Genomic DNA, 14,004 nt, shown 5'->3' with positions numbered 1-14,004 from the left:
GAATTTTTTTATGGGCGTGCAAAAACTGTCTTCATACATATGGATATGGATTTGATATTGTTCAACCCGATCCAAACCCGACCCATTGCCATCCTTAATGGCTACACGGGTGTACGGTTTGAGGGGTAAAAAGTCGGCCGGGGAAGAGCAGGAATGTTAACCCGCACGAGTATACCTGGATAACGGTAGTCGTCGTTTGTCCAGTTCCCACCTCAACCAGCAAACAAAGTCAGCGCAGGGGGAGACGCCGCCGTGCCGCTCCCCGCGGCCGCCATGGAGCCGCGCGAGATCGCCGCCGCCGCGCGAAGCTTCTCGGCGATGGCGCGGATCGTCGGCCCGGTCAGTACCCACTCCCTGCCCTCTTCATCTTCCTCTTCCTCAACCCGTACCAGCGTCTCCCGAGCTTTCCCGCTAAGCGCCACGCTCCCCTCCGCTTCCTCCAGGACCCCAAGGCAGTCAAGATGCGCCGCCACGCCTTCCACCTCCACCAGTACGGCGCCCGCTCCCCTCCCTCCTCCCGATTCCTCAATTTCCTCGCCGGATTCGAGCCTAATCGTGTGACCTGCCTTGGTTTGGTTCCAGGTCGGGGTCCACCACGCTGTCGGCGTCGGCCGTCCTCCTGCCGCCGGGCGCCCTGGCGGAGCCTTTGCCGCCGCTTCTAGCCCGTATATGCGCGTCCCACGGCCACGCCGGGGGCGTCGCGCTCACGGCCGCGTCGCTCGTCGAGGCGTTCCTGGTCGCGGAGCAGCGCGATAGCCCCAGCGAGGTTGGTTGCGACCGTCTCGTGCTCACACATGTCTAGTTGAGGTGATTCTGGCGCTGAGGTGCTCGTTGCTTGATGGAATGCCTGCAGGTACTGCAGCCGAGGTTAATACCAGAGGCGCGTCTCGATGTGCTAGTTGAGGTGAGGAACATTACCAAAGACCTTGTGTTTTTGTTGTACAATAGTATTGTATTGTGCTAATTATTCACACTTGCATCCCACAGTCCGTAATCTATTCAGTCCCCCTTGAAAAAGAAAGAAATATGTGAATTCATATTGATGAAATTCTGCCAAGCTGTCAAAGTGTCAATCGCCACTTAAGAGCAAAACTAATGCAGATACTTAGATTGGTGCATATTTTGGGGGATAATTAAGACTTCAGACCAATGGGACAGTATTGCAGTGGGCTGTAGGATTAGCGGATCAATCGATCAAATTAAATATCCGGTGCTTAATTCTGTGTGTTGAAGAACTGCACAGAGAATATCCATCCTGAAAGAGTTAGGAAGATTTTCCTGAAATCCTGAACTTTTCCTGGCATATGCAGCCTGAGGAATCAGGGGACATCAGACATGGAGATTCTGGAGCTCCCCAGTGGCTTTCAGCTGAGTTACTTGCCATGGTGAGTGTTTCTTTTCCCTATGAAAACATATACCCGTTACTAGTATTACTTTGTTGTTTACCCAGATTCTAGTGTAGTTGGGACTTTTGCCATGAGGCAACTTAAAACTCTGTAAATATTTGTTTCGTGCTATAAAAATGGGAAGTGCGCCTGCCATTTTTCACTGAAAGAAAGTGCTACTTGGTAATAGGAAAGGCGTACAAAGTGGGCATACATAATTACAAAAAGAGGCAATAACTGTTTTTAAGTTCTTTGGATTCAGAGGATGTTCTTTGAGCTCAGAAAGAGTAATTATGAACTTAGACTTCATATTTATAATCAGAACTGCGTTTCTTTTCTTTAATATTTTACGTGGTTCTATATATTTATATATAGCATTAGATGGAAAATATGATTCATCATCAGCTCAGCACCTCAGTTTTCCCTTTTAGGTTGATGTCCCAGCGTCGGCTGATTCTGTGTTATCCTTGTTAACATATGATGGTTCACTGATTGGAAGCTCGTCATGGGATGTTGGCTGGCCACTGGCCGATGTAAATCAGAAGCAGGTTATCTATTCATCAAGCTAAACTTGCCTGCCCTGATTTATAGCGATGGAAGATTTACTGTTATCAGCCATTATCAGGTTGAAAATGATGCCGGATCCTTCCTTGAGTACAATAGGAAGAATTTATATGCTGAGTCTGCTGACCCATCAACAATAGCCAAGTCTGCCACAAGAATCGCTGTACTAGGAGTCTCAGCCTTAACATCGAGTGTAAGGTTCATTATGATGCTGTTTCATTTCACTGATCTTTAGCGTCTCAAGAATTACAAGGTGCACTTAGTTTTTATTGAGTTGATGATCTTGGTCAATGATATCAGAATGCAGGACATATCAACGTTCCACCGATTCCACAGCGAGGGGACTCTTTGCTGGTAGTGGGGTCTCCCTTTGGCATCCTGTCACCATTCCATTTCTTCAACAGGTAATTTTTATCTCTACTGCTTGAATTCAGTATTAAGCATATGCACCTAGTGTGTTTGTATATTAAGCTTCAAACAGTTGAAAATATTCATCAGTGTAATATTATGTTTCAAACAGTTGAAAACTTGATGCCATTACATATCTGTTATGGAGATAATACTAAACTCTAAAGTGTTGCTCTTTAATTTTTCTTTGCACGTCCTCACTGAAGCTAAAAAGCAGGGATAGTCTAATTCTGTTTGAGGCATGTCTAGAAACCGTGAAGGCTTATTCATTGTCAATTAACTGTTCTAGTTTCTGCCATTCGAAAGACATACTCCCTCCGTAAAGAAATATAAGAGTGTTTAGATCACTAAAGTAGTAGTGATCTAAACGCTCTTATTTTTCTTTACAGAGAGTACATGCTATTATCCACTTTATTATGTCACATTTATTCTAAAACAAAGAGGCATTCTCATATTAATCCATAATATTAATGTTATTATTTAAGCAGTATATCAGTTGGTGCTGTTGCAAATTGCCTACCTCCAGGTGCTGTCAGGAGCTCGCTGCTGATGGCTGACATCCACTGTCTTCCTGGTATAGACATCACTATCTCTGTTAGGATATATACTACTGCCTCCGTTCCAAAATAAGCGTCGTGATTTTAGTTCTTGAACTAAAACCACGACACTTATTTTGGAACGGAGGGAGTATGAGTCAGCTGTTAATAATTTTTCAAATATTTTAAGGTATGGAAGGTGCTCCAGTGTTTGATAAAAATGCTTGTCTTGTGGGGATGCTGATGAAGCCATTAAGACAGAGAGGCAGCAACATACAAGTTTAGGTGAGTTTACTGGTGTCAGTGGTATACTTATGCACATGGAATGATGGAAGAGATATGTGAACTTAAGTATCTGCATGACAGCTTGTGATTACATGGGATGGAATATGCACTGCATGGAGCAGAAACAAACTGGAGCAAATTGAGCAAGCCTCAAATGAACTACTTGATGACAAAAGTGCAGACAGTAAAACGATGGAATCATGTGGCATGGATAACCATAGGAGGTTTGTCTCTAATTTAGCCAATGACCTTAGTCAGTATAGCATTCCACCTTCACTCAGAGAGGCTATATCCTCGGTTGTTCTTGTCACGGTTGGTGATACAACTTGGGCTTCAGGTATTCTCCTCAACAAGAATGGCTTAGTTCTGACAAATGCTCATCTTTTGGAGCCTTGGAGATTTGGGAGAACTTCACCTTTAGGTTTACAACATAAAACCACCTCACTTGCTGGAGAATATCTCCATGGAGAAAATAAATTGTTGCAGTCACAGCATTGCAAGATGTCCAATGAAGATGCTGTTAAGCATGAGGTTTCATTCTTTAATTTGGGTTCCAAGAGAGAGAAGAGAATATCTGTTCGTTTGGATGATGGGGAGAAACAGACGTGGTGTAGTGCTAGTGTGGTGTTTATCTCCAAGGGGCCGCTTGATGTTGCCTTGCTTCAAATGGAAAAGATCGCGATTGAATTTTGTGCAATTAGACCAGAATTTGTTTGTCCGACAGCAGGGTCGTCTGCATATGTTGTTGGGCATGGTCTTCTTGGACCTCGATCAGGTAATAAGCCTTAGAACCATAGTTTCCAAAATAGTTCCTGCAGCAGATTGATGCTTAATTTATGACATGTACGTTAACTGTTTTATTTTAATATAACTTTGCTATTTGGGTATTTGGCTGTAGGTCTATGTTCCTCGCTTTCCTCTGGGGTTGTCTCGAAAGTTGTCCAAATTCCATCAGCTCAACATTCTCATCTGCCTAGCAATGTGCAGACAGACAATATGGACCTGCCAGTAATGCTGCAGACAACAGCGGCAGTTCATCCTGGATCTAGTGGTGGTGTAATTGTCAATTCACATGGTCGAATGGTTGGACTTATAACAAGGTATGCACAAACATTGTAACAGTATTAGTGGACACCACGTCACCACTGTCAAATTGCATGCGGTTTGTATCAGTATTACCCATTCTTTTGGTGGATTTGTACTATTCCGGAACTAGCTTTGCTGTCTTGGTGTTTTCCTGCTTCGCCTATACAGTGACCCACTTCCCTTTGTCCTTCATTCTGGGGACCGCAAGACTGTCTTTGCAGTCACCTTAATTTTCTAGATTCTAGCAAAGGCCCAGCATACTCGTTTCCATGCACTTATTTCTTCTGTTACCATATGCAGCAATGCTAAGCATGGCGGTGGGAGCACAATACCTCGTCTGAATTTTAGCATCCCCTGCAAATCTCTGGAAATGGTCTTCAAGTATGCAGGTGCTTGTTCAAATCATGTTCTTTTTTGTCATCTGAGCCTTCCAGGGTATATAGGAGTTTTTTGTCAACCTTCTCCCCTTTTGTACAGCGAATGGAGATTACACAATTTTGGAGCAGCTGGATAAACCAAATGAATTGCTCTCATCAGTGTGGGCACTGGCACAAGCACCATCATCTCTCCCATTTCTCAGTAGCCCCCCTGGGAAGAGCGGAGAGGGGAAAGTTTCGGAGTTCTCAAAGTTTCTCGCCAATCAGAAAGAAGGTTTGACATCTATAAGTGATTTGGAGGCTTTCCTTAAACACAAGATTCCTAGTAAAATTTAGATGGGATTATTTCTGCAAAGCACAAATGGATAGTACTAGTACCCTGAATACATAGGAGTACAGAAGAGGAAAAGAATGAAAAACTAAGGATTCGGGTAGCCTGAGCACCAAAATGGCAGGCTCTAATTTGGCGAAGTTCAGGTAACCTGAACACTGAAAGTTCTACAAGATTTGGCCTGCCGCTACAAGTCCTTCAAAGCATACTCGCAGATTGAGATTGCTAACCAGGCCTGTCGCTAATGAATGAGTTTTTCTCCCCAAAAGATGCATGTTGATTCATGTATAGTTTGTTTCCAAGTAGAAGGGTGTTACAATAGCGTGTTGAATTTGATTTGAGATAGTGGACATATCTTCAGGAAGTGTATGAGGATACTGGAAGCAGTACAGGTTGTACTAACTGAAAAGATAATCTTCTACCATTTGCGCGTGAGTTGTACTACCAATGCCTTTTCAGTGACTGCAGTTAGTCTGAAACCATCGTCATGTTTTCTGATTCATTTACCCTTTGAATTCATAATGAAAATCAATCTGGGTTTGTCCTCAGAACCATTCTGGGATTTTGATATCCTACTACCACACATTTCCTCGCGCTATCGTAGTGATAAAAATGATGCGCACGAAACAAACGTTATACAGTGTTTTTTTTTTTGCGAAATAACGTTATACAGTGTTTGTTTAGCATCCATGTGCTGTTTGCACTTATGCACTGTGAACAACACGTCCTCTTATCATACGCTGGATAGTGATGTAAGACTGAGCTTCAGTGCCGTAACTGCAGGTGCAGTTGGGTCAGTGACATGTGGGCTCAGAAGCAGCAGTTAGGCATCACGCCTCCAAAGGGGCATTGAAAACAATGAACAGTGTAGCTTGACAATACCGAAGTAATCCTACCAAAATGGTTCAAATTGTTAAGGCCAAAACATTCTCCTCCTGTAGGGGCAAAAATCCTTCACCAGTCGGGAAAATAAGGTCAATCTGCTTTTACAATGTAAGAAGAAGAAAAAGAAAATGCATAAATCTATGCTCTTCTTGTTCCCTGAAGGCACGCCCATCCATCCATTTCAGATACAGATACGTTGTCCAAGTACCTGGAGTAAGCCTTCTCAATCTTCGGAACCTATATTAGACGAGATATAACTGGTGAGGTACCAAGAGAAGCATCGTAACCAAGAAACAAAACTCTGAATGCCATGTTAAATTTTGGAAATAGTCAAATTCCTTTTACCTGCTCACACAATATCCCTGAAACAGCAACTGTTCCACCGGTTTTCGCAAATCCGACTATGTCCTCGACCAGCTCCAGCAAGGGGTTCAGCAGTATATTTGCAGCAACAATGTCATACGTCCCCTTTGAGGACTTCAGCTTAAGGTTACTGCCGGGCTTTTCCTCTTCTGATTTGTCGATGCTACTTGAGAAGCATGAAGGCTCGGCGCCTGTCGGTACCAAGTGAACCAGCATTCTGCCAGAATCCATACCATTCAGCAGCATGTTCTCACGAGCGGAGCTCACTGCTTGAGGGTCTATGTCTATACCAGTGGATAGAGCAGCACCAATCTGCATTTGTAGTGTAAGCCAACAATGAGAGCATGAAATTGCTGATGTCTTTTCCTGAAAAATATTTGCTGGTAGTAAACAAGAACAGTTTTTAACATTGCACCTTCAGAGCTGCAATACCCAACACCCCGGTGCCTGTTCCATAGTCCAAGACACGCTCACCCCCCTTAATAGCTTCTTTCAGAAAAAGAAGGCACAATTTAGTCGTCGGATGCTCCCCAGTTCCAAAAGCCAGGCCTGGATTGATAATGATATTTGTTGCCTGTGGATCCTGTGGATGGAGGGAGATGGGCATGGCACATGACAAAGTAACTCTCAGTTCAAGCACCCAAGTAGACGAAGATAAACGAAAACAACACTTATCTATAAACAAAGAAATTAAAAGGAAAAGAGCAGCAGACATACAGGGGGAGTTTTCCATTTAGGAATAATCCAAAGGCCATCGATAACTTTCGTGGACTCGTACGTTTCCTGCAGACATAGCAGTAATTTTTTCAAGCATCTGCATGGCACAGTACGTTTCCTATATCCTTGCATTCATGCGCCAGAATTTGAGGGCAAAAGTTACGGCAATGGACTTCTCATTCCCAGAGACAATATCTAGACCCTAAGTAGTACAAAGTAGTAGCAACCTGCACAAGTGTCACCCAGTCGCACTGCTTTCCTACAGAGGTCTCATACGCCGGGCTGTAGTCCAGACCAGCTGAGCTTGCAGCATTCGAAACGCTTGAGCCCACGTTCTCCCCGTGTGCGTATATGGTGGTTATGGAGATCTGCACAGCACACGATTGCGCACATTAGATACTTGACGAATGGTGTGCATCATCTGTAACAAGCAAGCCATCGACAGTAAGGCCGAAACTTGTTCAGATTGAGTAGCTAGAACCACAGGAAATCATCCCACTGTCTGAATCCCAAAATGCAGAGAGAATGAACTCACCTCGTCAAGATTCGCAGCGTCGGCGATGTCGTCCACGGTGACGGAGCAAGCGCCAAAGCACAGGAGGGACTCGGAGAGCAGTTCCTGGATTGATTGCGAGGACACATGAAACTTTTGTCAGGGAAAAAATGAGATAGAGGTTAGAAAGTAGTACTAGAAACTAGTGCTCTGAAGTAGAGGGGGGATACTGACGGCGTCCTCCTTGCGGCAGCGGATGCGGACGGAGAGGTAGGGCGCGGCCAGGTCGTCGTAGACGCTGCCGGCGGCAGAGCTGGAGGGCGCCTCGTCGTACACGCTGACGGCGCGGGGACAGAGGCTCCTGCCTCGCGAGGAGGCCCCTGCGGCCGGGAAGCCCTCGCCGACGCGGCACGCCGAGGGGCGAGCGGAGAGCATCAGGAGAAGGGGCGAGACGCCGCGGCGGCCTACGGTCGTGTAAGGGGAGCAGAGCGACAGAGCAAGGGGCGAGGAGAGCAGGAGGCGGTGGAGAGGGGCGCGCGCCAGCGGCAGCATCTCGGCGGCGGCGGCGGCTCAGTCGCCAAGAGCCGGAGCGGAACGAACGGTTCGGTGCGGTGCGCCCCAAGCGTAGAGCGCGGGTTCGGAGGAGCACGGCTGATTTTTGTTTTTTGGCGTGCTGCAAACGTGTGGTTTCAGTGGCTACAGTACAGCAGCAGAGGGCCCGTTTCAGTTTTCTGCCGTGGCCCTTTCTTTTGGTCAATTGTTCTACGTCGGCCGGTTTGGATCTTTTTGATGTAGTCTTTTCAGTTACGAAAGCAGAGAAAAAGCAAGAAAAACAATGCCGAAATGTAAATAATAAAAAAGAATAACAATGTGGATTTATGAAACCCTGTTATCTAAGCAACCTTGTGAGATACTTTCATAAATTATACTAAATCAGCGACACTTATTTTGAGACTGAGAGTATATTATGCCCAAGAAAAAAGAACTTGTGAGATACTCGTATAATACCAGTAACAATTTAATATTACCTTCATTCCTAACTATAAGACGTTGAGGCAGTTTAAATTAGTCTACCCCTTTTAGGAATGGAGGCAGTAGTACTGAACAAGCAAAAAATGACTATGAAACTGGGATCAAAAGAAAATGCCCTTCACCGGACGTGGAGTTTATATACCTGAGCTCATATGCTCCTGCTATGAACAGTAAAATAAATAAAATAGAAAAACAATTGTTACTTTCAAATGGACGTGGCATACTTTAAGAAGTGGCATACTTTAAGAAATGTTTGTTGTGCATGCAAAATTTCGTTATGAAATGACATTGGTGGAAGGCATGGTAAAAAAACAAAAATGATACTCTGAAAATGTTACTTTCAAACGCATTTTGGAGCTCTGATTTTTTTTGCGATGACCTCCACCAATGTGATTTCGTAATGAAATTTTGCATGCACAATAAACATTTCTTAAAGTATGCCAAAAAAAATTTCAGAATTTTTTGAAATATTTTTCTATTTTATTTATTTTCCTGTTCATAGCAGGAGCTTATGAGCTCAGGTGTAGAAAGGTACTTTCACCCTTCACCTTTCTTCTGATTCACGTATGTGGCGTCCCTCTCGCGTCAGCGGAGGGTCTCTCCTCCCGTTCCAGGATCCGCGGCTATGCGGGCATCCTGATCCGTGGGGTGCGCCCCTCTCGACTGTAACGCCCCAGACACATCCGCCGGTGGTCGTTACTCCTGGCGGGATCTAGACTGGCCCCGCAGATCAATACTAGTCTTTTCTGTGCACTTTGTCCTCACTCGTGCGCACCTAGGAGTAACTTCCCGGTCGGTCACTCATCCTGAAATTACTCCAAGCTGAGCACGCTTAACTTTGGAGTTCTGTTCGAATTGGCTCCCGGAAAAGAAGGAATTCCTTATTGATATGAGTAGTCTACCATCCCTAATAAGCCAGGCCATCACATACACCCCCACTCAGAGGAACCGACGTCCTCGTCGGACCACAGGAACGTTCCCTCTTGGCACATACGTCTGTGCTTCCAGTCCGGCACATGTGCCATGCCGTATGCCACGACGGGTCACAAACGTCATGCACAACATGACCGCACACCTGTCTGCAAACATCAGTGTAACCTTGAGGGTCGGCTCTGATACCAACTTGTAACGCCCCGGACACACCCGCCGGTGGTCGTTACTCCTGGCGGGATCTAGACTGGCCCCACAGATCAATACTAGTTTTTTCTGCGCACTTTGTCCCCACTCGTGCGCACCCAGGAGCAACTTCCCGGTCGGTCACCCATCCTGAAATTACTCCAAGATGAGCATGCTTAACTTTGGAGTTCTGTCCGAATGGGCTCCCAAAAAAGAAGGAATTCCTTATTGATATGAGTAGTCTATCATCCCTAATAAGCCAGGCTATCACATATAACACCGGTATGACGGATCGAATCGCTGACATTGTTGATTCTAGAAAAAAATGATTTGAGTCTTATAGGATTATATATATCGGAGAGTAGGATTCTTTTTACTCCTCAGTCCCTTCGTCGCTCTGTTGAGGCCTCCTGACGTAGAGTTTTGACTCTTCTCTTCTCAAATTTCACGAAAAAATTAGGATCACGTGGGTATCTTGGAATCGTTCCGATAGTCTTGTGACGAGAACATTGTTCTTGGTGCCTCCTGACATTTAGGGGTTGTGGCAGTATCCCGGGGAGTTGAGCTCCGAGGTGTTGTCGTCACAATTTTATCGTTGCAGTTCTGGAATACCTGAGTTTCGTCAACATCGAAAATCTCTTTTATGCAGTTGTTGATGAGATAACCTCGACGCCACCTAGTACTGGGGCGGGAGTTCGGGAGTATTGCCATAACATGTATAACGGATGCTTTTCGAAGGTTGAGGTAAATGATTTCTGAAGGTTTCTTGGTTATTGTTGAAGGATGAATACAGCTGGATGTAGGATTTGCTAGTTTTGGGTGAGATATTATGCTTCCCATGTATCCCCAACACCTGATTACATAACTAGAAAGTTTCGGGAGTTTATAGGTGGGAATTCAAGTATCGCGTAGGATATCCTTCCAATAGACACATGATACGATATGAGATCTATCATATGTTTGTTTCCAGCTTATTTTGCAAGCCAATCCTTTGTTTTGTTTTGGTTTGTGGTATTCGAGTTGCTTCAATGTCAAGTGTGATTTCATACCTTTTCTAAACGGTGTTCTCATATTTCTATGGGAGTACTAATCCTTCTTGATCATCAAGGTTGTCATGTCTATTCTTTTCAACCGACATGCTCCTCTTCAAGTGGATCCAAGCATTTTCAACATTCGTAAGATCACTTCTCGGTTTTCCTCAATGTTGTTCGTTTCATCTGTTCCCAAGTTGCCTTTGTTTTCCCGCCCTCCCACCCTTGTTTCTTCAAGGACTTGGATTTCTTAATCTAGTATCCATCTTATGGACGTTGAGGGAGTCCTGGATTAGGGGGTCTCTGGATAGCCGGACTGTTGGACTATGAAGATACAAGATTGAAGAGTTCGTCCCGTGTCCGGATGGGACTCTCCTTGGCGTGGAAGGAAAACTTGGCAATACAGATTAGATCTCCTCCCTTGTAACCGACTTTGTGTAACCCTAGCCCCCTCCGGTGTCTATATAAACCGGAGGGTTTAATCCGTAGGACAACATACAATCATAACATAGGCTAGCTTCTAGGGTTTAGCCTCTACGATCTCGTGGTAGATCAACTCTTGTAATACTCATATCATCAAGATCAATCAAGCAGGACGTAGGGTATTACCTCCATCAAGAGGGCCCAAACCTGGGTAAACATCGTGTCCCCCGCCTCCTGATACCATCCGCCTTAGATGCACAGTTCTGGACCCCCTACCCGAGATCCGCCGGTTTTGACACCGATATTGGTGCTTTCATTGAGAGTTCCACTGTGTCGTCATCATAAGGAGGGATGGCTTGTCTCGTTGTTAAGAACAACATCACCTCTAGGGGAGCCCTGGTTGTAGGCCAAACTATCCGACTAGGCGGCTTCGTCATGACCGCCCGCTCGGCCGTTGCGCCGACGATGACTTCTCGGGTCATCGAAAATAGCCTCCACATCGGCTCGAAATTCACAGAGTAGATGGATCCAATGGAGCTCTCCTCTTTGAACGAGCTCTTGGATCACATCGCCGCTCTGGGAGTCGCTACGGACTATGATCGGATTGGGCTTAAACTGGACCAAAGGGAGATTAACTCTCCGCCGGTCACCCATCAGATAGCGGTGGTGGAGGAGCAATGCAGCGAATCTTCCTGTATCTTGAGGACGGACTATATCCGGATTCCCGAGCTCTCCGAGCCGGATACCCGTCCACGGGAGGACATCGCCCTAATCCTGAACCTAGAATCAAGCTGCATGCCAAACCTGCGCGGCAACATCCCGGAGCCCGAACTTTCAAGATCGTAAACTCCTCCACCCCTGGGTCTCAGATGGGGTCAAGGCCTGGACTTAAATCCACCTGTTGGGGATATAACTATTTGAGTAAGCCGACCAGGAGGGGCCGGGTTATGCAAATAGGACTCATCGTAAAGGAAGCCCAAGACCTAGTGTGAGGATGGCGGTTCATAGAGCTTAAGGCCCATAGAGACAAACCGCCATAATGGCATGACTTGTAACATAAGGTAGAGGTAACTAGTCACCGAGCCGGACACTGTTTATGAGCCGGCCGGGACTCTGTAGGCCGGAGGGCGTCAACCCGTGTATATAAGGGAACGACCCGCCGGTGGCTTAGGGCAAGAGACAGCAAATCGAGAACCGGGCATAGCATATCTCGCTCCCTGGTCATCGAAACCTCAAGCAATACCAACCCAACTAGACGTAGGCCTTCCTTAACCGCAAGGGGCTGAACTAGTATAAACCTCGCGTGTCCTTTGTCCCGATTAACCCCTTTAAGCTTCCTAGTTGCGATGGCTCTACGATTAAGTCCTTGCAAGAGGACATCTGCCATGACAATTCCACGACAGTTGGCGCCCACCGTGGGGCCAGCGCACGGTGGATTTGAGTTCTTGAAGGGAGCTTCGAAGGGCTCAGGGGATACGCAGTCGGCCGGATGACCAAGAATCGTTGCGGCAAGATCTACATCGACGACGAAGGCTGGGGCCCCGACGCCGGCTCAATTGAGTACGGGTACCGAGTCCCCTTTGGCGGAATTCACATCTTCATTGGCCGGCTTGGTGAGCCGGGCCCTGAGCCGAACAGCTGCACCGACCTCGTCGAGACGGCTTAGTGTGCGAAACCCGCCCGAGCTCAACTCGTCGTGAAGCGTGCCTTTGTGGGTTGCATCCATGGAGGTGAACTTTCTGAAGGATCTGAAGATGATGGTGAGCCGGCCGTCCTCTCTGACGGTGATTCATCCGACGGCTCAACAGATCCGCTGTATCAAGTTCAAGATGGTGTGCTTGGGGGTTGTTCCGATGGCAGCACTATTCCGGACCCCTCAGAGTCGCCAAACTGGGCAGGAGTCTTCATGGCTGGTACTCAACCCGGCCAAAATTCTACGACTTCAGCAGCAATAATGTCCGGGTTAGGAGCAGCCGGGGCAGGAGGCCCTGTGCGCTCACCGGCTCAGGTACTGATGGATCTCATGGATAAACTTACGACCTTGTTAACTGCTACAGTCGTCCCTGCGAACCAATCTGAGGATGAGGCGGAGGTGGTACAAGTTCGTGATGAGATCGCCCGGGCCAAGAAAACCTTAGCAGCTAAAGATACTAGATTAGCCACAGAGCGAGCGGCTTTGGACGCACGGGCGCAGCAACTTCAGGCAGAGGCCTTTCAGCTCACGTTGAGCTTAAACGCATCTAATGAGGTAATGAGGAGGAGACATCAAAAAACTCAGTCCCGTTTACCTCAGATTTATGATCCTCGGAATCTCTTTGCTACACCTGGGGCCGGCCCAAGTAACCCGCCAGGTGCAAATCAGTTTATGACATCCGGAGCGGGAGGCCCAGTCCAGCCTCCGGTGACGGCGCCTCTTCACGGCAATATGGCACCGCCCCATCACGTACCGATACCACAGGGTCACTTCTCCAACCCCATGGAGAACTTAATCGCAGCATCAGCATGTTTGGCGGCTCTCCCAGTAGATGGTGATGATCCGACAGCGATGGAAACCCGGAGGATCAGGGAACTTGTCCAAACAGCCCTGGCTCAACAAGAGACCTACTCCTACAGCCGGGACATGATTCACTCAACTCCTCCGCCTTGGTTAGCTCCGCCTCGTCAAAATCGGAGCCCGAGTTACAGTAGACACATGGAGTCAGAGGCCTTGTCAAGTAGCACTCAGCGCCGGAACCAGCCCGGCGGGTATAACCCGGTTCAGGATCGGATACGTCAGGAGGACGAGCGGGCGGCTCAGCTAGCGGCTCAGCTAGCAGCCCAACAGGACTCACCGGCTTATCCGACGACTTCCGTTGAGGCGGGTATTGCTACTAGAACCGGAGGAGTTCCTTGTCTGGTACCGGCTCTACGTAATGTACGTCTGCCCAAGGATTTCAAGGGACCTCGAAAGGTGCCGAATTATACGGCCGATT

General features: G+C 47.0%; 1 protein-coding gene and 1 pseudogene across 1 annotated transcript; one reads left to right on the top strand and one right to left on the bottom strand.

Annotated features, from left to right (window-relative positions):
- The first annotated feature begins 215 nt into the window (after positions 1-215).
- On the top strand, positions 216-5,474 carry LOC119285433 (annotated as a pseudogene).
- Positions 5,475-5,821: 347 nt separating this feature from the next.
- LOC119285444 (ribosomal protein L11 methyltransferase-like) lies at positions 5,822-8,069 on the bottom strand. Its single transcript, XM_037564718.1, has 7 exons — positions 7,665-8,069; positions 7,473-7,556; positions 7,165-7,305; positions 6,938-7,003; positions 6,636-6,803; positions 6,203-6,532; positions 5,822-6,094 (listed from the first exon to the last, which is right to left on the bottom strand). Exons 1-7 carry the CDS (start codon positions 7,980-7,982, stop codon positions 5,996-5,998), a joined length of 1,206 nt encoding a protein of 401 aa, XP_037420615.1. The 5' UTR covers positions 7,983-8,069; the 3' UTR covers positions 5,822-5,995.
- Between the last annotated feature and the right edge of the window lie 5,935 nt (positions 8,070-14,004).

The sequence above is a fragment of the Triticum dicoccoides genome, chromosome 1A, assembly GCF_002162155.2.
Source record: "Triticum dicoccoides isolate Atlit2015 ecotype Zavitan chromosome 1A, WEW_v2.0, whole genome shotgun sequence".
Classification (NCBI taxonomy): domain Eukaryota; kingdom Viridiplantae; phylum Streptophyta; class Magnoliopsida; order Poales; family Poaceae; genus Triticum; species Triticum dicoccoides.
Note: the sequence above shows the minus strand (reverse complement) of the source record. Positions and strands in the feature narration are given on the sequence as shown.